This window comes from Littorina saxatilis, linkage group LG3, assembly GCF_037325665.1.
Source record: "Littorina saxatilis isolate snail1 linkage group LG3, US_GU_Lsax_2.0, whole genome shotgun sequence".
Classification (NCBI taxonomy): Eukaryota; Metazoa; Mollusca; class Gastropoda; order Littorinimorpha; family Littorinidae; genus Littorina; species Littorina saxatilis.
The window spans coordinates 65,551,475-65,575,322 of record NC_090247.1 but is presented as its reverse complement, the minus strand read 5'-3'; the positions used below and the strand labels follow the sequence as shown (position 1 = coordinate 65,575,322).

The following is a 23,848-nucleotide window of genomic DNA, read 5'->3' as shown; positions in this document are numbered from 1 at the left end:
TGCGTGCGTGCGTGCGTGCGTGTGTGTGTGTGTGTGTGTGTGTCTGTGTGCGTGTGTGTGTGTGTATGTGTATGTGTGTGTGTGTAAACATGGAAAACACACTAACTCGTAGGGCCATGTCATTGTATTGATTACAAATCTGCTCATTAGGCCTACATCGTTATCTTTCAAGGTCAAAACTGTCTCGAATAAAATACAGTGGAGATCGTGTGCAATTGTTTGATAACAAATGTTCGGGTCAAAAAATCATATCAAGCTCCATCTCAAGGCCAATGTTTTGCATTCTTCTGTCCGAGAGGAAAGTTCAAATATCATCAATACGATTACATTTGGCATAAGATATACAGACGGCACAGTTTGCAGAGAAAAGTTGCGATCAACATGGCGAGTTGGTTGAATTCGTCATGCTTTGTTGCTTTCTTTTTCTTCGTCTTAGCCGTAGCTTGGAGTTTGACTGGTGATGTGAGTGACTACCCGTTCCGTAACGTGTCCCTACCCTGGGACGTGAGGGTGGATGACATCGTCAAGAGACTGACCCTGGAGGAGATGCAAGGACAGATGGCGCACGGCGGGGGGAAGAATAACAAGGGTGAGCGTCTTTGTTGACAAGGTAGTTTAAAGGTCTTTGTCTACATTTGTGTACAGAAATCGACATTTGACCATTAAAATGTTGAGTCTATAACCTACACTTATCATTAATACAGCCCCCTAAGATCAAGAAGGACGAAGCCAGGGTAGCCGTTAGAAAATTCATGATAGTATTCCAGAGTAGTAGGATATCCTTTTGGAAAATGCCGAGGGCAAAACTCCTCTCAAATACCCACACCGGTGACACTGTGACGGTTCCCCTACGCTTTGTGTTCGGTGCCCTGACCCTTTGTGTTCGGTTCCCACTCGGTTCCCACACGCCAAAATTCGCGGACAAAACATCCATTTATGGTAGTATTACGCAATGTTGCTCTCTGAGAATGGTCTTGTTAGATCTGTGAGTGTTTACACTACATGCCTAGGTGCTGTTGGATTGAAGGTTTTTGATATTTTAGCCGTTATTAGGTAGAATGCCTTCCACTTTACTGCAAAACTGCATAATTCGTAGCATCGGCAAGAAATATCCTACCAAAAAATGCCTGCTTGGAACTGTCCGTGGTCCAGCAAACAGTTCAACATGTCTGTAGCAGACAGCCCAAGTTTCAAGATTGTAGGGCCATCCAAACAGCCGTAATAATAAAAACAGCAAAAGTAGTCAGTGAAATTGGCTGTGTTCGGTCCCCCCACACTTTTGTGACGTAGGCGTGACGGTTCCCATAATTCATTGTGTCGGTCCCCACTTTCTGTGTCGGACCCCACTTTCGACCTAATTTCTCTGTGACGGACCCCACAACCAGCCTATTTTGTGTCGGTCCCCACACCTTCTTGGATTTATGACTTGCCGGTTACTTGTATCATTGTATTCATTGAATCTAATTGTCTCGGAGTTATTTTTCAGCAAAAACCGGCAAGGCAGCACCTTTTGTGATACCAAGTAAGTCAGATGACATCAGTAGGCCTATGTGTGTGTGTGTGTGTGTGTGTGTGTGTGTGTGTGAGAGAGAGAGAGAGAGAGAGAGAGAGAGAGAGAGAGAGAGAGAGAGAGAGAGAGAGAGAGTGAGAGAGAGAGAGAGATTGACACCTTTCCAGATCACTCCGGTTATGCGACACTACCGCGAGCGTCACTACCGCGTGTCACACTACCGCGAGTACGACACTACCGCGTGTAACACTACCGCGTGTCACACTACCGCGAGTACGACACTACCGCGAGTATAACACTGCCGCGTGTCACACTACCGCGCGTACCACAACCGCGAGTACCATAACCGTAGAGAGAACGCATGCAAACTTACTTCTTGTGAGTTTGTGTTCTAACTTTGATTGGAAGCAACCCATTCTATATGTATTCTGATAGTGTGTTCTGATCGTTTTGAGTTCTTGGTTAGCATGACAAACATTGAATTAGTGTTCAGAGAACAGACCAGGCCTTTTTGTTTTATATTTCAAGGAAACATTTCAACCTTTGCCTTCAGCCATGGAAGTCATAAAATGACACGCGGTAATGTTATACTCGCGGTAGTGTGACACGCGGTAGTGTTATACTCGCGGTAGTGTCGTACTCGCGGTAGTGTCGTACTCGCGGTAAGTTCTGTTTCCGTACCCGCGACAGCGGCAGCGACAAAAGAAAACGCGCGCAAACGCGTGACGTGTTTCCGTACTTGCGTTTTAAACATGCGGTAAAATCTGTAAACTCCCGCGTTGCCGCGCGACAACGCGAAAAAATCGCTCCAGGACCCTTTCAAAAAAATCGCGTCGCTTGCCGCTTGTCGCGCCGCTAACGCGTCGCGCGTGTGGAAACACTCCTGGTCATTTTCTATGTGCTTGATTTTCGTCGCGCCGCTGGAAAAACGCTGTCGCGGGTACGGAAACACAACTCTCTCTCTCTCTCTCTCTCTCTCTCTCTCTCTCTCTCTCTCTCTCTCTCTCTCTCTCTCTCTCTCTCTCTCTCTCTCTCTCTCACACACACACACACACACACACACACACATAGGGCCTACTGATGTCATCTGACTTACTTGGTATCACAAAAGGTGCTGCCTTGCCGGTTTTTGCTGAAAAATAACTCCGAGACAATTAGATTCAATGAATACAATGATACAAGTAACCGGCAAGTCATAAATCCAAGAAGGTGTGGGGACCGACACAAAATAGGCTGGTTGTGGGGTCCGTCACAGAGAACTAGGTCGAAAGTGGGGTCCGACACAGAAAGTGGGGACCGACACAATGAATTATGGGAACCGTCACGCCTACGTCACAAAAGTGTGGGGGGACCGAACACAGCCAATTTCACTGACTACTTTTGTTGTTTTTATTATTACGGCTGTTTGGATGGCCCTACAATCTTGAAACTTGGGCTGTCTGCTACAGACATGTTGAACTGTTTGCTGGACCACGGACAGTTCCAAGCAGGCATTTTTTGGATCTGGATCTGGATCTGGATGTAGTACATTGCAGTAGCCAATAATTGTGTACAGAAATCGACATTTGACCATCAAAATGTTGAGTCTATAACCTACAATTATCATTAATACAGCCCCCTTAAGATCAAGAAGGACGAAGCCAGGGTAGCCGTTAGAAAATTCATGGTAGTATTCCAGAGTAGTAGGATATCCTTTTGGAAATTGCCGAGGGCAAAACTCCTCTCAAATACCCACACCGGTGACACTGTGACGGTTCCCCTACGCTTTTTGGTAGGATATTTCTTGCCGATGCTACGAATTATGCAGTTTTGCAGTAAAGTGGAAGGCATTCTACCTAATAACGGCTAAAATATCAAAAACCTTCAATCCAACAGCACCTAGGCATGTAGTGTAAACACTCACAGATCTAACAAGACCATTCTCAGAGAGCAACATTGTGTAATACTACCATAAATGGATGTTTTGTCCGCGAATTTTGGCGTGTGGGAACCGAGTGGGAACCGAACACAAAGGGTCAGGGCACCGAACACAAAGCGTAGGGGAACCGTCACAGTGTCACCGGTGTGATACCGTGCGTTTCGTTCGCTCAAAAACAAATGTGGACGACCACCTTTAATAATAATTTAAAAAAAAGTTTTGTAAGCTTCCGATGACAAGGCCAAAGAAAAGTAGGGTTGGTCGCTTTCTCCTTTTTTTGTGGATTGACGTTTGTTTTTCATTTACACGGGGGAATATGGCTTTTTTTGGGGCAGGAAATCGCTTGAGCTGTGTCCCATGAAAAAAGAGAAGAAAACTTTGGTAGCGCCGTACTGTATGGAGCAGCTCGCTTTCCCCTTTGGGAAAGCAGCCCGAACTTCCATGAGGATTACCTCACTGGACTATATGCTACCTTATCCTTATACTTACACTAATCCCGTTTTGGTGTTGGCAGTCATCAAAACGCCGAAACTCCTTTCAAATTGCCAACATTGCTGTCTTCATTTCGGACTGCTTAAAACTTCCATCAATATGCCAAACTTTGTATTGCCGTTTCGACAAATTGGCCAAAAGACGATAAGTCCGAGCGACATAACTGTGGGAGTAGGGACAGTGCAAGAACGGAGGGGGAGTAGGGGGAGTAGGGAGTGGGAGTGGGGGTGGGGTGGGGTGGGGAGGTAGGATGGGTGGGGGGCGAGGGTGGTGGGTGTGTCATGGGCGATCCTTAACACATGACACGGACACGTTGAATATCTGGAACGGTCCTGAATCTTCTTCTTCTTCTTTGTTCATGGGCTGAAACCCCCACGATCTTGTGTGCGTATGACCGTTTTTATCCCGCAAATCAGACAGCCATTCGCCTCTTTTGGGGGGAGCAGTCTGGGCATGTTCGTGTGTCTATAACCCACAGAACTCTTACATGGGTTACAGGATCTTTTCCGTGCGCACTTGGTCTTGCGACGAAACGAGTCCTGAATCTATCTTGGTTTGATCGTATTGCACAGGCGGACCAGCTCCAGCCATTCCCAAACTTGGAATCAAACCCTACGAGTGGGCGACAGAGTGTCTGAGGGGTGATGTCTCGGCACCTGCAAATGCCACCGCTTTCCCTCAAGCACTTGGCCTGGCTGCTGCGTTCAGGTACAACATATCACTTTTGGCCAAGAGTATTTTAACAAGAGAATTGTTAAAAATGTAATAAGGAAGATGAAATAGCAACGATGCAAAAAACAATACAGAACATTAAATACAAGGCTCTGTAATGAGTACATGTTTATCCCGTTAAGCAAGAACCTTTTCAAGGGTAAGCCAGGTGCATGCAGCTAGCCGCGGAAGTTCCAGTTCCAACTACGTACACTAAAGGTACTGTCATTGTAAATCTCGTCTCTTTGGAACTCAGGCATTGGTGCGCGGTCCGTCTCGCGCTGGTAAACGTTTGTGTGTTTTCCTACGTTTATGTTTGTTTTAACTTGTGCATACGTGCGTGATTGCGTGTGTGCGTGTGTGTATGTGTGTGAGAGTGTGTGTGTGTGTATGTGTGTGTGTGTGTGTGTGTGTGTGTGTGTGTGTGTGTGTGTGTGTGCCTGTCTGCCTGTCTGTCTGTCTGCCTGCTAGTCTATGGTTTTCTGTGTCTGCATCCATGCCTCTGTGCGTCTATGATATGATTCACGTTTGCTTCTAACTGCTTATTGCAGCCCTGACGTGGTTTTTCGTGTGGCGGAGGCAACAGGTACAGAGGTGAGAGGAATACACAATGACTTCAACAAACAAAATACGTACGCCTTCCACGCCGGTGCCTCATGCTTCTCTCCCGTCATCAACATCATGAGGGACTCCAGGTGGGGCAGGAACCAGGTGAGTAGAGTGTGTCACGCACACATGCTGACGGAAGCATACCACCATTCCCGCTAGGTGCAGACCTATGCAAACAGGAATTATCATACACTAAATTCATTCACAAATTCTCTAACAAACCATTCCTAACTCACTCGCCTGGCCCAAACACACTCTCACACGCAAATACTAATCAAAATACAATGCACAAATCGATCAAGGGCTGTGAACGTGGTAAGCAAGAACAACACAGATGTACCGGTTAGGTAACCGTCAGATAGTTTGGAAGGTTCCCCGATGCAGCGCCGAGGTTTACGCCTCGTGCGAGGCTTAGCGTCGAACAACGTCGTCCATGCGACGAGAGAAGGAATAATGGCATACGACCGTCCAAAGATGAGTAGACCAAAACTTCGAGGATTGTCCAGCGACAACTTGACGGATCTCCACGTGGCGACGAGCCACTCAAGGCGACACACACCTTCTAAGAAACGCAGCAACTCCGCTGCAGTGACGGTGCTTGGAAAGAGAGAATGCTTAATGTCCTACAGGCTAAATATTAAGATGGGTTATATGATAATTCGAGTATTTACGCCCTCACGGCGTTTGATGAGATACACAAGTGTATGTGTGTTTAGGTGGTATCAGCCATCTGCACTTATGGCAGAATAACCGAGGTCTTTTACGTCAATCCACTTAACACGTTTAACATTTGAAAATGTTTTCTACACAAAACCTCCGTTCCATACTAGTCTAGCAGCATTTCAACAAAGTTTACAAAAGCGGTTTTTACAATGTGTCTAAGCACAAAAGCATGTCCTATCAAACAATAAGGAATTTTCTCGAGTTATCCCAAAACTTCCTCGCTGACAAAATGCATGAAACATAAGCGGAAAGTAACGTTAAAAGGTAGATACGAACAACCAACAAAGATAAAGGCAAAACAATCGTGTCTTCCTAAATCATATCATTACTCACCCAAACGGCTTTTGATCTGTTACACACACGTCCGCACTGTTGTCACTAGATGCAGGCAGTAAATCTGTGAATCATTGATCACATTTTCTGAACGTCACTCACAGTATTTTAAATTAATTTTGACATTTTATATGTGACATTCAGGAGACATACGGAGAGGATCCTTACCTAACAGGTGTGTACGCCAGAGCCTTCATCCAAGGTCTCCAAGGCAACGACACGCGCTACGTCCGTGCCAGCGGTGGATGTAAACACTTTGATGTTCACGGCGGTCCTGAAAACATCCCTGTCAGCAGATCCTCCTTCAATGCTGAGGTCTGTGAGGTCTAATACACGGCAGGCGCTTATACCGGTAGTATTTGAAGTGTTGTTTGTACGGTCGTCCTCTTACTAACTCATTGATTATTTGCATCGTTTTTGACGTCCATAAATTATTGTCGATTTCAGATCGTTGGCAATTCAAACTGTACGTGTTAGGGCCAGACCTATTGGATGAGTGGTTGGTGGGTGGGGGAGGCTTTCAAAATGAGGTATGGGTACAGGGGCTGGCTATTTGCTGACTGTACAAGGGTTGACTGTCGAAATTTAGCATGTAAGAGGGGTATTTTGGGTCTCTCCATGAGAAAAAAAAGTACATTTGCCGGTTGAGTGTTGGAGAGGGGGGGTGGGGGGGCTTCAGGAACCCAGAAACACACCGCCGCCACCCCCTCAGGTCCTGCCCTGCTTGTGTACTTCCGAAAAATTTCCAATGATGATGGCAAATGTCGGAAACAGTCTGTTTGGTTGGCTATTTTCAAAAAACAAAAAGCTTAACTGGTGAAAAATTCACTTCGAATTATCAGCAAGACCTGGATGATACATCCTCACACCTTTGCTATCAAAATTGTTCATATAAGCTTGGTCACAGACAAGTCATTATTGGGTCACTCGTTATTTGCTGAGCGCAATTAAGGCAAGATGTTAAACAAACAAATTACATGTTTCAGGCATCGACAAGAAGGACACATTTACAACAATGTTTGCGCAAACCCGCTATATCTTGTTTTTAATTTGTCCTTTTTGTAATGAAAAGCATAAGAGTGCTCATTTAGTGTTTACAAAATCTCCCAGAACCATGGTAGCAAAATAAGTACAGATTCGTTGGACGTACTGCAACCTTGCGCACAACTCCTAACATAGCCCAGTGGAAGTGAAGTCACATTCTGAAAGAAGAGCGAAAGTTTTGAGAATCATTCAGTGTTACGACGAAGCTGACATTTGGCTAAATCTATATATTGCTATTGCTAGTGCTTCTAATTGTGCACGGAATTATACATATTGTGTCATATATAATGAAACATCTTCTTCTTGTCGATCACTTAATGAAACATCTTATCTGTCACTCCTCTAGGTGTCCGACAGAGACTGGAGGATGACTCACCTACCAGCATTCCGATCGTGTGTGCAAGCCGGCACATACAGTCTGATGTGTAGCTATAACAGGTGAGAATTAAGCCCGTGCAACCAAAGCTTATAAGGGGATAAGGGGATACGATTTATATAGTCCTGTGAGGTTATCCTCGGGGATATTCGGGCTGCTTCCTACCTGGGGAAAGCGAGCTGCCATACAGTATACGGCGCTACCCATTTTTTTTGTTTGTTTTCCTGCATGCGTGTATTTATGATTCCAAGCTGAGACTTTCGCTATGAACTTGGGTTCTTTATCGTGCGCATGCATGCACACAGGGGTGTTCGGACACCGAGGAGAGTCTGCATAAAGTTGGTTCTGGGAAATAAATCCCTCGTTCGAGCCCACGCCAATATCGACAACTGGTTTTGAAGCCAGCGCCGCTACCGACTGAGCTATTTCCCCGCTTTGTGTTACCTTAAAGAAACACATATAATCAAGCTAAAGGATTAACTTCAGATCCCTGTCAAAGTTCAGAGTCCCAGCAAGGTCTATTACGTTGTGTAATAGAAATGAAAGTATTTGTTTTTTAAGACGTTTTCTTTTTAACTAGAGCTTTGAAACTTATAGAAACTTAGAGCTTATAGAAACTTAGAGCTCTTTTTAACTAGAGATTATAATTAAGCTAAATGATTAACTTCAGATCCCTGTCAAAGTTCAGAGTCCCAGCAAGGTCTATTACGTTGTGTAATAGAAATGAAAGTATTTGTTTTTTAAGACGTTTTCTTTTTAACTAGAGCTTTGAAACTTATAGAAACTTAGAGCTTATAGAAACTTAGAGCTCTTTTTAACTAGAGATTATAATTAAGCTAAATGATTAACTTCAGATCCCTGTCAAAGTTCAGAGTCCCAGCAAGGTCTATTACGTTGTGTGATAGAAATGAAAGTATTTGTTTTTTAAGACGTTTTCTTTTTAACCGAGCTTTAAAACTTGGTGTGTAGTTTATAGTTTATACCCTCTGGTGACCTCCACATTGTGTTTGAAAGACGTCCGTGTTCTTTGAAAGTCACATCTGTGCCACGGTTGGCCTAGTGGTAAGGCGTCCGCCCCGTGATCGGGAGGTCGTGGGTTCGAACCCCGGCCGGGTCATACCTAAGACTTTAAAATTGGCAATCTAGTGGCTGCTCCGCCTGGCGTCTGGCATTATGGGGTTAATGCTAGGACTGGTTGGTCCGGTGTCAGAATAATGTGAGTGGGTGAGACATGAAGCCTGTGCTGCGACTTCTGTCTTGTGTGTGGCGCACGTTATATGTCAAATCAGCACCGCCCTGATATGGCTCTTCGTGGTCGGCTGGCGTTAAGCAAACAAACAAACAAACAAACAAACAAACAAACAACTGTGCCATTTAGACACCCGATATGGTCTGTGCAAGGGTTTTTATCTTGGTACAACGACAATCCAAATTGTTATGATTTGTTCGCTTGCGGAATTCCGAATGAATGAGAATTTTGTTTTCTTTCAATTGACTTTTTTTGCTTACGACAGCAGCACCCTATTCTTTTGCGAATGCTATTTTTGAATCACCATTCTTCTGATCCTGTGCGATACGACCTACATATTGTATTATTTACAGTGTATTCATTGTCCTACATTTCAGTGAATGAAATCTGCCTTCTATGTTATACAAAAATAGGTAATATTATTGCAATTATACTGAAAGACTTAGAAGTGAGGAACATATACATTGTCTTTGAATGTGCCGAAGCATCAACGGTATCCCGTCCTGCGCCAACAAGAAACTGCTGACAGACATCACACGAGGAGAGTGGGGCTTCAAAGGCTACGTCGTCAGCGATGGTGGTGCAATAGAGAACATAATGAGAGCCCATCACTACTACAACAACAGCGTCGACACCGCGGCGGGCTCTGTCAACGCAGGCTGCAACCTGGAGCTCACCAATCGTGACAATGGGACCTTTATGTCTTTGGGTAAGGCATTTCAGTCAGGAAGAATAGACGAACTACAGAGTTACTCTGTCGGGTTTGTATGGGCAGTGAAAGATTGACTACTCTTGCTTTTAGTTTTCTACACGTGCTCTTTGTCCACGTGTTTCAGGCAGACCTCTCGCTAGTGGTTGGCTTAAAATGTCACGTGGGAAAATTTGACTCAATAAAAGCAAGAGTATTCACTCTGTTACAACCCATACAAATTCGACAGAGTTATTTCCAAACATCTTCTGTCAGACATACGAGATTTCAATTTATTTGATATTTGTTTGCTGGATTGTTGATGTTGTTGTTGGTGGTTGTGTTTTTTGGATGATTTTTGTTTGTTTCTTTATTTATTTGTGTTGTTTTGTAATGTTCATTTCGTTAAGTCGTTTGTTTTGTGTTTCGTGTTTTGATTTTTGATTTTGTTTTCACTTTTTGAATAACTTAGATGGATCTAGCGTTTTAATGTGCACAGTTTACCCTTCAGACTGGCCGTAATTTTTAAGGATAGTGTTGTTTACCGTAAGTAAAAACCACATCTAGCTTTATAATCGGCGCATGAAAAGCTTTTAAACGCAAACGTACCGGAGCACAGCAGCTTCTTATCTCAAAATTACCTACCAAAATTGTTTTTAAAGGTAATAATTCTCTTGGGTTTTCCAACGGTTACTATTGGATCTGTGTATTTCCTTACACAGAGTAATTAAAGTATGAGTACAACTAAACTGCTATCTTCTCAGGCTCACAAACTTTTTTTTTTTTTTTTTTTTTCGTTCATGGGCTGAAACTCCCACGGCTTTTACGTGTATGTAGAGGTTACATGCCGAGTCTCAGTGATTATTAAAAATAATGGTCGAAGTTAGCGGATCATGAAAAATGCGAGCTTTAGCGAGCTTTTTCATGACCGCGAACTGAGACCATTATTTTTTATAATCACTGAGACGAGGTGTGTAACCTCTTTATTCCTCCTTTCTTCAGTTATTCAAAGAAAAGAGGAGTTTTTGTGCGAAAGTTTGATCGAATCCTATTCACTCAACCAGTCAACCTGCGCAGGCGATTGATTAATGCGCGGTTGTATAGTTCCGTGCAAATCATTCCATTCTGTTAACACTTTTTGTCAGTTTTCCTATTTTGGACTAAAATCAAGTACACAGATGTGGCGGCAAAGGCAGATATTGTGTGTTCTGTATATGTTTTGGTATCGCTTAGGATAATGTTCTTTCGTCAAATGGGACTAGCAGACGAACTTTTGCACCCGTGTTCCAACGTTAAAAACTGTATGAAGTTCAGTTTTCTGGGGAAAATAATGAGATGTGTGCATTTGGTTGCGTGTGATCTGTTTATTAAATGAAATATTGTTGAAAACTGACCGTCGGATTGCAGTCTGTTGTCGAAGAAACTGAGTGAAAAGAAGGGGAACTACTCTTGTCGCTAGTATGAGTTACTTGCCTTGCGGGAAATTGCTTGTGATGAACGTTTGAGCACGGCAGATCTAGATTCAGAAAACAACCGAACTCATGGATTTTATATGGAGATTCATGTGTTCAGGCCTGTAGTTGTTAATTTAAATGCGGTATGTTTGTATTGTTTGCTCCAGAGATGTATACTTCGTACATTAGAGCGTTCGGAACTTTTCAGTCGCAAAAAGTAGTACCGAAACAGAACAGCTTCTCAACCCATTGCACTATCGAGGATTCAGGCTGTTGCTGGGTCGTTATTTGTTTGGTTGCTGGGTCATTATCGAAAAATAACTACCCCTACAAGTTTACAGAGGTAAAGAAGCAGAGGGGGGAATAAGACCGTTTTTACCCCGCCATTTAGGCAGTCATACGCCGCTTTTGGAGGAAGCATGCTGGGTATTTTCGTGTTTCTATAACCCACCGAACTCTGACATAGATTACAGGATCTTTTCCGTGCGCACTTGGTCTTGTGCTTGCGTGTACACACGGGGGTGTTCGGACACCGAGGAGAGTCTGCACACAAAGTTGACTCTGAGAAATAAATCTCTCGCCGAACGTGGGGACGAACTCACGCTGACAGCGGCCAACAGGATACAAATCCAGCGCGCTACCGACTGACCTACATCCCCGCCCTGCTCACAAACTGTATGTTGTAAGGTAAAAACATGATGTGTCGGTTTGCAGTGCAAGCGGCGAAAGAAGGCAAACTCTTAGAAGACTTGGTGTGGGAACGTTAAAGGGGCTACAGGTCAAATTGAAAGACAGTAAACAAAGTTGGCGTGGTCGCTCTTTAAAGCTCTTACCACAAATCAGAAAACAAAGAGACTGCCAACGTTCCAAAATTCAAAAATCAATTAAAAAAATGCAAAAGCTCTTAAAATTCAAACTTCAAAAAACAATTAAAAAAAATTCAAAAGCTCTTACCACAGAAACGGATGAAAAAGTTCCTGAGCTTGATCTACCAACTTGTTGTTTTGTTTTTGTGAGTGTGTTTGTTTGCGTGTTTGTTTGTTTTGTTTTGTGTGTGTGTGTGTTTGTTTGTTTGTTTCTTTCTTTGTTTTGTTTATGGGTGGTGGGTGTGGAGTGAAACGTTTCTCTGCGGTGCGTGACTTTATTTTGCGTGTCCTAAAGTACAAGCAGTGACAGAAGGCAAGGTCACAGAGGACACAGTAAAGGAGCGTGTACGGCCATTGTTTTACACCAGAATGAGGCTGGGCGAGTTTGACCCACCGGAAATGAACCCCTACAGCAAACTGAGCTCGGCGGACGTGTTGACTCCTGAACACAAAGCCTTGGCTTTGGAGGCAGCCATGAAATCCTTCGTCCTGCTCAAGAACAATGGGGTTCTACCTTTGAAGCAGACACGATTTCGGACTTATGGAGTGAGCTTTTTATTCGGTTGTTGTCGACGTATACGGTAGCTGTTGAAAATTCGTGCAGTAAACGATTTTCGGAAATAACTCCGGCAGGTTTTTATAAGTTCTGAGTACCCTTGCTTTTTCCTCTGTTAAATAGATACCCGTGCTCCGGTTCTCGTGTTTCCGACACACCCCTCGCTAGTGATTGGCCCCTCCAATGTTTGTCCGAGTAAAAATCAAGGGCATTCCTTCTTTCACAACCCTTTCAAACCCAGCAATGTTATTTTCGTAATTCTTCCAAGTGGGTTTTCTCGTGTGGTAGCCTGGGCCTTTAGGCAGTTGTAATAGACAGGCTTTACTGTCTTCAATGAAGAAACAAAAGGTTAAACTGTTATACGATTCAATCTTTTTTCTTAAAGTTACAAGTACCATTTACTATTACTCTGATTAAAAAAAAGAGAAGATTATTCTGTCTTCCTCTGTTGCTATCTATACAGTTTGTTGGGCCGTTTGCCACCAATGCATCGGAACTAATGGGAGACTACGCGCCTCGTGTACCGCTGAATCAGATCGTCACACCATTCACAGGACTCCTACCTCTGGCAGAGAAGTTTCAGTTGGCGCCAGGCTGTTTTGACACCGAGTGTGTCCGATACACTGCATACGATTCTCAGTCTGTCATTGAAACAATCAACAACACTGATATTAACTTCGTATTCCTCGGAACTGGTAAGGGGCTCCGCTCACATAATTATGTAACTTCAGCAGGACCGACGACGCACTGCAGCTTATCCCAGCCCGCTACACCTTGCATGAAAGGAAAACAGGCCAAGTATTGGTCATAATCCCTATCGCGGCATAAATAATAAGCCGTGCGTCGTCTGTGCCGCTGACACTGCGCAGGTATATTCTGCCCATAAGCAAGCAGATGTATAAGTTACATCTCTCCTCATACCAAGTGAAAATAATGTTTATATTAAGCTCCAGAGAACTAAATGTGACCCTCCACCACGAAATGAGTCGCATGTCACCTCGCGCGGTTCTGCGCTAGGCTTAATATAAGCCCGGGGAGTGTCTGGTAACAGTGTGAGGGTCACCTTAGTCACAGGCTTATAACTTCGCTCTTTTATAAAACAGTTTTCACCACTGGATAGAGCATAAAAAAACTCTTTAGGAAAATGTACAAATATGAAAATCATGCAAAGGTGACATGCGACTCATTCCGTGGTGGAGGGTCACATATAATTGCAAGGCAAGCAGATAAATAAGTGGAGTGTCTATACCCACCAGTGAACTGTGCGTGTTATTGGTGTACTGTAGAGATAAGAATCCATTCTGTCTGACTTCAAGTTAGGGGGGGGGGGGGGGTAGAGGCCGAGAGAGATTAAACAAGTGGGCTGTTCAGAACCCTTTTCAGTGGCCTTGAGTATTTATGGCTTGTTGGGAGGGCTTCATTTCTGCGTAGCGTAGCTTGCGCTCTTTTCTAAAAACGGTTTTCACCACTGGATAGAGCATAAAAAACTCTTCAGGACAATGTACAAATATGAAAATCATGCAAAGGTGACATGCGACTCATTTCGTGGTGGAGGGTCACAAATAAGGAAAACTAAATGACATCATCACGTATCTTGTTTTCACGCTTACCAACCTCGCATGCACTGACACATTATTGTAAATGGTTGCAAATCTATTTGATATCTAGTATGTTCAGTGTGATTTTTAACAAGGAGAAGTGAATTAACAATAATGGAATTCGGATTTTTATTTTCAAAAAAGTTAGCTCTGACTTTTGTTTTCTTTGTCAAGGAGGCTTCAATTTGTAACATGATTGTGCTTTTTACAACAAAAGAGCCAGTTGTTTGACACACGGTTTAAAAAAAAGTTGGGGGGGATTGATTATTGATTTTTATATGAAGGTAAAAATATGAATAATTGTGTCCGTCGCGATATAACCTTGAATGGTTGAAAACGACGTTAAACACCAAATAAAGTAAAGAAAGAATAATTGTGTGTTTTTTCGAGAAGAGAACCAGTCACCTGCCAAAAGTGTTTGCTCTGAATTAGTTTGAAGTTGAAATTGATTAGCTAATTGTGAACATCTCCAGGCCAGGCCGTGGAAAAGGAAGCACACGACAGACCGGACGTTGAGCTTCCTGGTCACCAGAAGCAGATTCTGCTGGACGTCATTAACAACAGTGAGCTCCAGTGACAAACGTTTGGTGTTTTTATTCAATCTATAGTTTGAATATTGGATACCGCTGTAAATAGACGAAGTTTGACAATAACTCTGTTTGGATAAAGCCATACGTATCAATCTCTACGTCCATGACTTATTTTCTAGCAAGATGCGACCCAAGAAACAATTAAGCGCTTAACATACGAACTCATGAAATAACTCGGTCGAGTTTGTATTGGTTATGGAAGAGTGAAAGAATGAATACTCTTGCCATTGCCGAGTCAAACTTTTCCACGTGACATTACGGGCCAGTCACTGGGGGTGTCACTGAAAAACGCGGACAAGGAGCGCGTGTAGAAAGTTTGCCTTATTCAAAGAATTAGTATTCACTCTTTCCCAACCCCTATAAAACGGACCGAGTTATATCCGGAGTTCGTATGTTAAGCTCTTGTTTCGTTGTTCGTCTTTTACCAAAAAAATCAGCAATGTACCCAGTGATACATACGTATGGCTTTATCCAACAACAGTATTTCTTCAAGTAATCTGGTTGCACGCACACTTTCAATTTGCACAACTGTGATATGCTATGTATGATAGCATCTGTAAAAAATAAGTAGCCGAAATCTTAACTAGCCAAGAGTTTCTTTTGTAATTTTTTTTCTTTCAGTGGTTGCATGTTTTGACTTAAAGGTAAAAAAAATAGTTAAAAAAAGTGTTTTCATTCAATATGCGCAGAGGAAGTGATCAGTAGCCACGTGACTTGTGACTACTGAGAACTGACGGAAAATGACCTCAATCATTTCTGATGATCACTAATAATATGTGTGTTGACATTGTTCTCGTGAAGATCCTTCCTCCACTCCTCTCGTGTTGATTCTCTTCAACGCCGGTCCTGTCAACATCTCCTTCGCCGACCAGGATCCACGTGTGTCCGCCATCTTGGAATGTTTCTTTCCTGCTACTGTCACTGGAGATGCGCTACGTCACGTCCTGATCAATGACGTCAAAGGCGCGGTGCCTGCTGGGAGACTTCCCTACACATGGCCGATGTTGGCTTCACAGGTGAGAGTATCAAGCACAACACTTCTCTCTTCTAATTGCAGGAGATCTCGTTTCTCTTTATATCTGTTCTTGGTGAAAGAGAATGAAACCCTGTTAATAATTCTCAGTAATTAAGTTATAGCATACAAGAGAAGTAATACATTTAAAGTGATTTCTGATTTTGGATTTTTTTTACTTTGGATTATCTATTTATTCATTGAGAATGGTCATTAGAAACAAAACTCATCCATTTTGAAACATTGAAGTTGCAATATACCAGTATTTGATTGAAGTAGAAACTGAGCATGGATTTTATTGTAAGCGTCGACAAGGGTTACTTGATGTTTTCATAACTTTGGCCTTTGACAAATACTGCATGCCTGCGAAAACAGGATAAAGAGAAAGTGTTTAGTCGCGATGAGTAGTATTTTTTATCAGTTTTTCCACAAGCACCCTCGTACAACAATTTCCTATATGATAACGCCAATGTCGTTTTGCCTGTTTTAGCTTCCTCCCATGGTGAACTACTCGATGCAGGGCAGGACATACCGCTACTTTGAAGGAGAACCGCTCTACCCGTTTGGCTACGGGCTGTCCTACACTACTTTCGTATACTCTGATTTCTCCCACCAGTCCACCATCAAGGCTGGTGACACTCTCTCTGGATCTGTGACAGTGCAGAACACTGGTTCTTTGACTGCTGATGAGGTACAGATTTTATTTTCTTCATTCATTTTAATCTGATTCTGTAAAAATAAGAGAGAGAGAGATAGAGAGAGAGAGAGAGAGAGAGAGAGAGAGAGAGAGAGAGAGAGAGAGAGAGAGAGAGAGAGAGAGAGAGAGAGAGAGAGAGAGAGAGAGAGAGAGAGAGAACCGTGAACTGAGGAATCAAGGGAACAACTACGTTGCAAATAATAACAATGTGTAGCATCGTTACATAAGTCATGTTATGAAATTAATTAGGTACATGTATCTACTGAAACATGTAAAAGGTAAAAATAAGGCATCAACAATATAAACATGTTCAGGCAAAGTGAGAACGAAATGTGCCATGTATAAGGAACGAGAAATATCTGTCTTTAAAAGTCTTGGCATTGACGGAATGTCTGAGACCGCTTGGAAGCGAATTCCAAAGATTAGTCCCCGAAAAGAGTAGGCTGGACTTAAAAAGATCTATACGAGGCCGAGGAGCATACATTTTTGTTGGGTCTCTTAAATTGTGGGAACTGAATTGAGAAGAAAGAGGCGCAGGCGCTCTTCCAATTATGAGTTTATGCATCAAAACGCCTTTATTGTACATGAGTCTTGATTTAGGAGGAAGGATGTTTAAACGTTTATAGTCTTCGTTGGAAACCGAGACTTGTAATAGAATAACTTTGATTGTTCTTTTATGTAAACTAAATAAAGGTTTCAGAGTTTTTACACTCGCACAATCCCATAGTGTTGATGCATAATCAATGATTGATTGAATGTGAGCTTTGAAGAAAAGTTGCCTGCCATGCCTGTTCAAGAAGTGTTTTATTCTGGACAACAAGTAAAAAGGAAAGTCTTGGAAAGTACGTTACATACTCCTGTAACGTGATCAGTCCACGATAAATCGTTATCAAGAATAACACCTAGAACTTTCTGTTTATTAACTTTTTAAACAATGTGATTATCAATCATTAAAGGTGAAAGTTTAGATTTTAACTTTTGGCGTTTTTGTCTGGTGGTAATAAGCATGCTTTTTGTTTTGTCTGGATTAAGAGCCATGTGGTTTAATTCGGTCCACGCTAAAAGCTCGTTAACACTTTCTTGAAGTTGTTTTGACAATACCTTCACATTTGAGTAGGAAGTGTGAATAGTGGTATCATCAGCTAAGAGTTCACAGTTACTGCTTATGTGTAGAGGAAGGTCATTAATGTAAATGGTGAAGAGAAGAGGGCCGAGTACAGATCCCTGAGGAATGCCGTAACCTACCGACTGCATGCTAGACATAGAGCCGTTGGTGCACACAGCTTGTACTCGATCAGAAAGAAAAGACTTGATTAACGATGTTGTATCATTCCCAAGGCCGTATAGTGCGAGTTTCCTAAGAAGTAGGTCATGATGAATCACATCAAATGCTTTAGCAAAGTCAACGAAGAGAGCAGCACATAATTTATCTTCGTTAACCTTGCTCAACCACTGATCAACTAGAGAAACAAGTGCTGTGTGGCATGAATGATGAGTTCTGAACCCCGACTCATTTGGGTGAAATAAAGCATTTTCGTTAAAATGTGACATAATAAACTTGTTAATATGTTGTTCCAACGGCTTTGATAAAACCGATAAAATAGATATTGGCCTGTAATTGGAGGGTTCTGTTTTAGCCCCTGACTTAAAAAGTGGAATAACTTTAGCCTGCTTTAACACAACTGGAAAATAACACTTGTCTATACAGAGATTATACAGGTAAGTTAAAGAATCAGCAAATACAGGGGCTGCTAATTTAAGAATCTTCCCGTCCAGACCATCAATTCCACGGGTTCCTGTTTGCTTGCGGTGCATGAGTGCATTACATACTTCTGTTACAGTAATAAATGGAATGTTTAATTGCGACATTATATTTTTAGATTCACAAAAGTCTGTCAGAATCTTCAAATCATTTAAATGACTTTTGTCTTCGGGAACGACTTTCTCAGTTACGTTAGAAATTTTTTTTATTCAGTTCCTCGGAGGATATGTCTTTAACGACAGAGCATGTGGATGTTGATTGTTTATTTGTTAATTCATTTATTGCCTTCCACATTGACTCAGAATTTTTTTTTGATGATGTAAGTTCCTGAAAATACTTTATCTTTTTCCATCGCTTCATAGATGTAACTTTGTTTCTCTGATCTCTGTACTCATTTTCCAGCCCTCTTTTTTTTCAAAATATCGCGATAATCCGCTGCCTCTTGCAACTCTTAATCAAACCATTTTGATTTCAATTGATGCTTAACCCTCTGGGTTTTCAAGAGAGAGAGAGAGAGAGAGAGAGAGAGAGAGAGAGAGAGAGAGAGAGAGAGAGAGAGAGAGAGAGAGAGAGAGAGAGAGAGAGCGAGAGAGCGCGCGACCGAGACGGTTACAGACAGACACACAGACAGACAGACACACAGACAGGCGGACGGACAACAATCAGTCTGTCCCCATCCTTTAGACATCTAAGTATAGAAGAGAGTATTTTGTGTGTAACTCCTGTACACGTTGTGCGGTATATTGATAGGTAGCATTGCTGTGGTTTGGACCGTTTGTGGTTGCTATGTAACCGTTTGTGGTTGCTATGTAACCGTTTGTGGTTGCTATGTAACCGTTTGTGGTTGCTATGTAACCATTTGTGGCTGCTATGGTCTCTTCCTAAAAGTCAAGTAATCAATTAAAATACTTTGTTAAGGAAATGGATTACTGTCATCCTTAGATGTTGTGGAAAGTAACATGAGGTCTAACCCACTTTTTTATTTTCTAATTTATCAACCATCCAGTCCAGTTTTCTCCCTTGCCCCCCCTCCCCTTTCCAACCCCCACAGTACCCCCCATCCCCACCCTCCCTTCTGAACACACATATAACTAATCCCTGTGTTTCACAAGGTTGTGCAGACAAATGTCAAATAAGTACGAATACAAGCCAAAAGGAACAAATGAAATACTGACCAACAATTATTTCATGTTTTCTTTATCCAAAATAAATTGTAATTGCAGGTGATTCAAGTGTATATCCGATGGGAAGATGCGTCACTTCCGGCCCCCAAGATCCAGCTGGCCTGGTTCAGCCGTGTGACTGTGATGGCGGGTCAACAGCTTCAGATTCCGTTTGAGGTGGATCCCAAAATCATGGCACTGTGGATGAACGACGGATGGTTCATCAAACCTGGTAGGTATATGAATCTGACGTTGAATATTTGAGTTTTACGTAAAGACACAACTGCCTTTGCTCTATCTCTCTTTCTGTCTTTCTGAGTTTTTCTCATTATCTCTCTGTGACTGTCAGTCTGCCTGTCTGTCTCTTCCATGCTCTCTCTCTCTCTCTCTATCTCTTTCTCTCTCTCTCTCTCTGTCTCTGTTGGTGTGTGTGTGTGTGTGTGTGTGTGTGTGTGTGTGTGTGCGTGTGTGTGTATGTGTGTGTGTGTGTGTGTGTGTGTGTGTGTGTGTGTGTGTGTGTGCGTGCGCGATATAACCTTGAACGGTTGAAAACGACGTTAAACACCAAATAAAGAAATACAGAAAGAAAGTGTGTGTGGGTGTGTGTGCGTGTGTGTGTGCGTGCGTGCGTGCGTGCGTGCGTGCGTGCGTGCGTGCGTGCGTGCGTGCGTGCGTGCGTGAATGTATGCGTCCTTGTTTTGAGTCTGTGTCTTCGTGCCTGTATCAGTACTTTTGATGGACAGTCTTTATAATACTGGACGCTAAACACTTACTGTTTAACAGGAGCGATGGAAATCAATGTGGGAGGACAACAGCCCAGTCCTAAACGTCGCGTACCAGGGAACATTCTCAGCAGCTCTTTCTCCATCACTGGGACTAAGTACTTGGGGCGCTACTGACGGATGACATATAATAATAACAGATTCACAGTGGCGGATTAGTTACTTTGATGGGTGGATGGGTGGGTGGGTGGGTGGGGGGGGGGGAGGGAGGGGGAGGGGGGGGTGCACCTAAAATTCAAAAGTGTAAATCGTTGGCGCGAAGCACACCCGAGACTGTCATTGTTATCGTGTGCCATCTGAGCTTAGAAATTGCCAAGGAATCATCTTAACAAATTCCAAAGTACAAAACATATTTTACGCTGGAAAGAGGGTACACGTCCACCCTGTGCACCCCCCGTGGATCCACCCTTGGATTAAGATCCTTCAAATTAACTGTGACGACAATTAGTAACAGTTTTAATGCAGCTTTGTCTTTCTTACTCCGTTTATAACTCATACTATGTTTAGAGTACTTAGGGAGTGGAAAAGGCGTGTTAATTATTGTTTCACTTCTCGTTTCATATGTTATCTTATTGTGTTGTTTGGTATGACGTACTGTTTTCTTAAATTTACTTCAGTTGTGCGTACATGATTTTGTGTTATTCACCAGACCTCATTCTGTCATAGAAGGAATCAGAACACAACAAAGTAGGGCAAGGTCTATAACAAATTCTTATTGTTATAATGAGTTATTTGGATTGAATGAATCAATAACCCTGTTTTGCCAAGAAGCTTAGTCTGGTGTGTTTAGTGCACATGTGGCATGCATGTGCCAGGAAAGAAGTAAAGCGTGTACAGTTGTATGTGGTTATGCACAATAAAAGTGTCAATTCTCACGTTTTTTTCGGTGATTAAAATGTTGTTTGATTGACAAGCTTAACGTTCAAAACGTACAGACACACATGAAAACACACACGCACACACACACACACACACACACACACACACACACACACACACACGCACACGCACGCACACACACACGCATGCACACACACACGCACACACACACACACATACATATACACACACACACACATATATATATATGTGTACACACACACATGAAAACACACACGCACACACACACACACACACACACACACACACACACACACACACACACACACACACACACACACACACAAGCTCAGAAAAATAACAAAACTTGACTAAATGTAAAAAGCTACCAGGAGGAAGAGGGGGGAGGGTGGAGGTGGGAGGAAAGAACGGTAGGTACATATAAAAGATGAAGGTGGTAAGCGCATACAAAAAAGAATATACATATAGTACATTACAAACCATAATCCTGTAGCAGTAGCTCGCTAAATACATATTTGAAAAATGCATATAAAATAAGGGTTGTTGGCATGAGTATGGGTACTGAGTCAAATCAACAAAAACGACCAGATTCATGAATAAACGATTGGACACTTTCAAAAATAAGCTTGTTGGTGCAAAGAGTAAGGTTTTCGCTACCATTTAACAATATTTCAACATGTCTGTAATTTACAGGAAGTGCGTTTATTGTAGACAGGCGAGCATCTACGTACAAAGCACTTTTCTCTATTCTTTCTAACTTTATGAACTTGTTTTTAATCCAAACATAACATATCTATGTTTTGGGAACCAGGAAATGATACAGAATTAGAAGTTATTATTTAAAATCGATTTCTGAACTTTTAATTTTAATAAGAATTTTTATATTCTTAATTTTCTGAGCTTGTTTTTAATATAAATATAACATATCTATATGTTTTAGGACTTAGAAAGTAATAAAGAATAAGATGAGATTATTTTTAATCGATTTCTAAAAATTAATTTTAACTAACATTTTCAGATTGTTAATGACCAAACTCAATAATTAATTTTAAACTACCACTCTAACATGCAATCCCATAGTCCGGACATTGTCGAGGATTGCTTAACCAAAATTTCTAATAATTTGGGGTGAATAATTAGGGCGTGACAGTGCGGCCGGAACTTTTGTAAAAAGCCGGATATGACGTCATCAAGACATTTATCAAAAAAGTGAAAAAAACATGTCTAGGGATATCATACCCAGGAACTCTCACGTAAAGTTTCATGTAAATCGGACCAGTAGTTTTTTAAGAATTGCTCTACACGCGCGCGGGCACACACACACACACACACACACACACACACACACACACACACACACACACACACACCGTACACACACACACACACACACACACATACACACACACACACACACACACACACACACACACACATACACATGCACACACACACACACACATACACCACCACCCTCGTCTCGATTCCTAGTCTATGTTAGAACATTTAGTCAAAACTTGACTAAATGTAAAAACGGGCTAGTACTGCGCTATACTTGCACAACTACTTTGAGATTTTGCTAGTATTTTGCTACACACAAACACACACACATACACACACACACACACACACACACACACACACACACACACACACACACACACACACACACACACACACAAACACACACACACACAAACACACACACACACACGCTCACAACAATTTAAAAAACGCGCTACTGCGCTATACTAGCTGGTGACGTTCAGCACGCTTTGCACGTAAACGTGTCAGCGGTTTCGACAAAGCGATGCAGTGCGTTCAATTTTATCCTTTGAGTACGACAGATTGACTCAATGTAGTAATTTCGCTTTATGCGACTTGTTTAAACAAAAAAATACGAATCATCCTGCAGCCCTGCCCACCCCAACCCCCCTCTCATCATGTGAATGTCTTGGCCCTCCATGTGAAGATTAAACGTCTTAGGAATCTTAGTTTCACCGCCATTAGGCGGTTCACACGGTTAACTATTTGTATTACCCAGCTGTTCACTAAGCTTCTAACTGACGATGCATTGAAAGTCAATTTAAAGATAATCTTGTGACCTTTACTGCTTATCCTTGCAATCTAAAGTGCATACAACGGATTTGTTTTTGTTTTTGACCACATTGTTAATCAGAAAACAACTCCAAACATTTTTGGATTTTTCCCTTTAAGTAATGATAAAGAAAGAATGCAACGCTACCGAATCTGGTATTGCAATGTTGGTTTCAAACCTGTTTTAAATTGAGAAATTGGGTTATTGATGCTTAAGCCTCAGAGCTGAAATGCAGTCCCATAGTCCGGACGGGGTCAAATAACGTCTGACAAAAATATTGAATTAAATCGAACAATGCGGTCGTTTCAAAAACATCTGCACACACACACACACACACACACACACACACACACACACACACACACACACACACACACACGCATACACACTCACACACACACACACAAACAAACACACACGCACATACAAACACAAGCACACACACACACACACACACACACACACACACACGTAAACACACACACACGCTCAAACGGGCACTGTATGCTCGCGCACACACACTCACACACACACACACAAACACACACACACACACACATACACACACACACACACACACACAAACACTCACACACACACACACACACACACACACACACACACACACACACACACACACACACACGGCGTCTTCATTCCCAGTGTACCGATTACTTCTAGCCTAATCCTGACTTTAATGTAAAATAAACATAAAAATGCTACGGCTTAGCTGGCGTGTTGTCTTTCATCCTGTCT

The 23,848-nt window shown here is 42.3% G+C and overlaps 1 protein-coding gene across 1 annotated transcript; it reads left to right on the top strand.

The window, feature by feature from the left end:
• Positions 1 to 291: 291 nt before the first annotated feature.
• On the top strand, positions 292 to 20,304 carry LOC138962985 (uncharacterized). Its single transcript, XM_070334957.1, has 13 exons — positions 292 to 589; positions 4,493 to 4,628; positions 5,183 to 5,342; positions 6,441 to 6,611; positions 7,687 to 7,778; positions 9,451 to 9,674; positions 12,269 to 12,519; positions 12,993 to 13,224; positions 14,601 to 14,690; positions 15,519 to 15,733; positions 16,220 to 16,420; positions 19,412 to 19,583; positions 20,135 to 20,304. The coding sequence occupies exons 1-13, from the start codon at positions 382 to 384 to the stop codon at positions 20,248 to 20,250; spliced, it is 2,268 nt and encodes a 755-aa protein (XP_070191058.1). The 5' UTR covers positions 292 to 381; the 3' UTR covers positions 20,251 to 20,304.
• Positions 20,305 to 23,848: the final 3,544 nt, after the last annotated feature.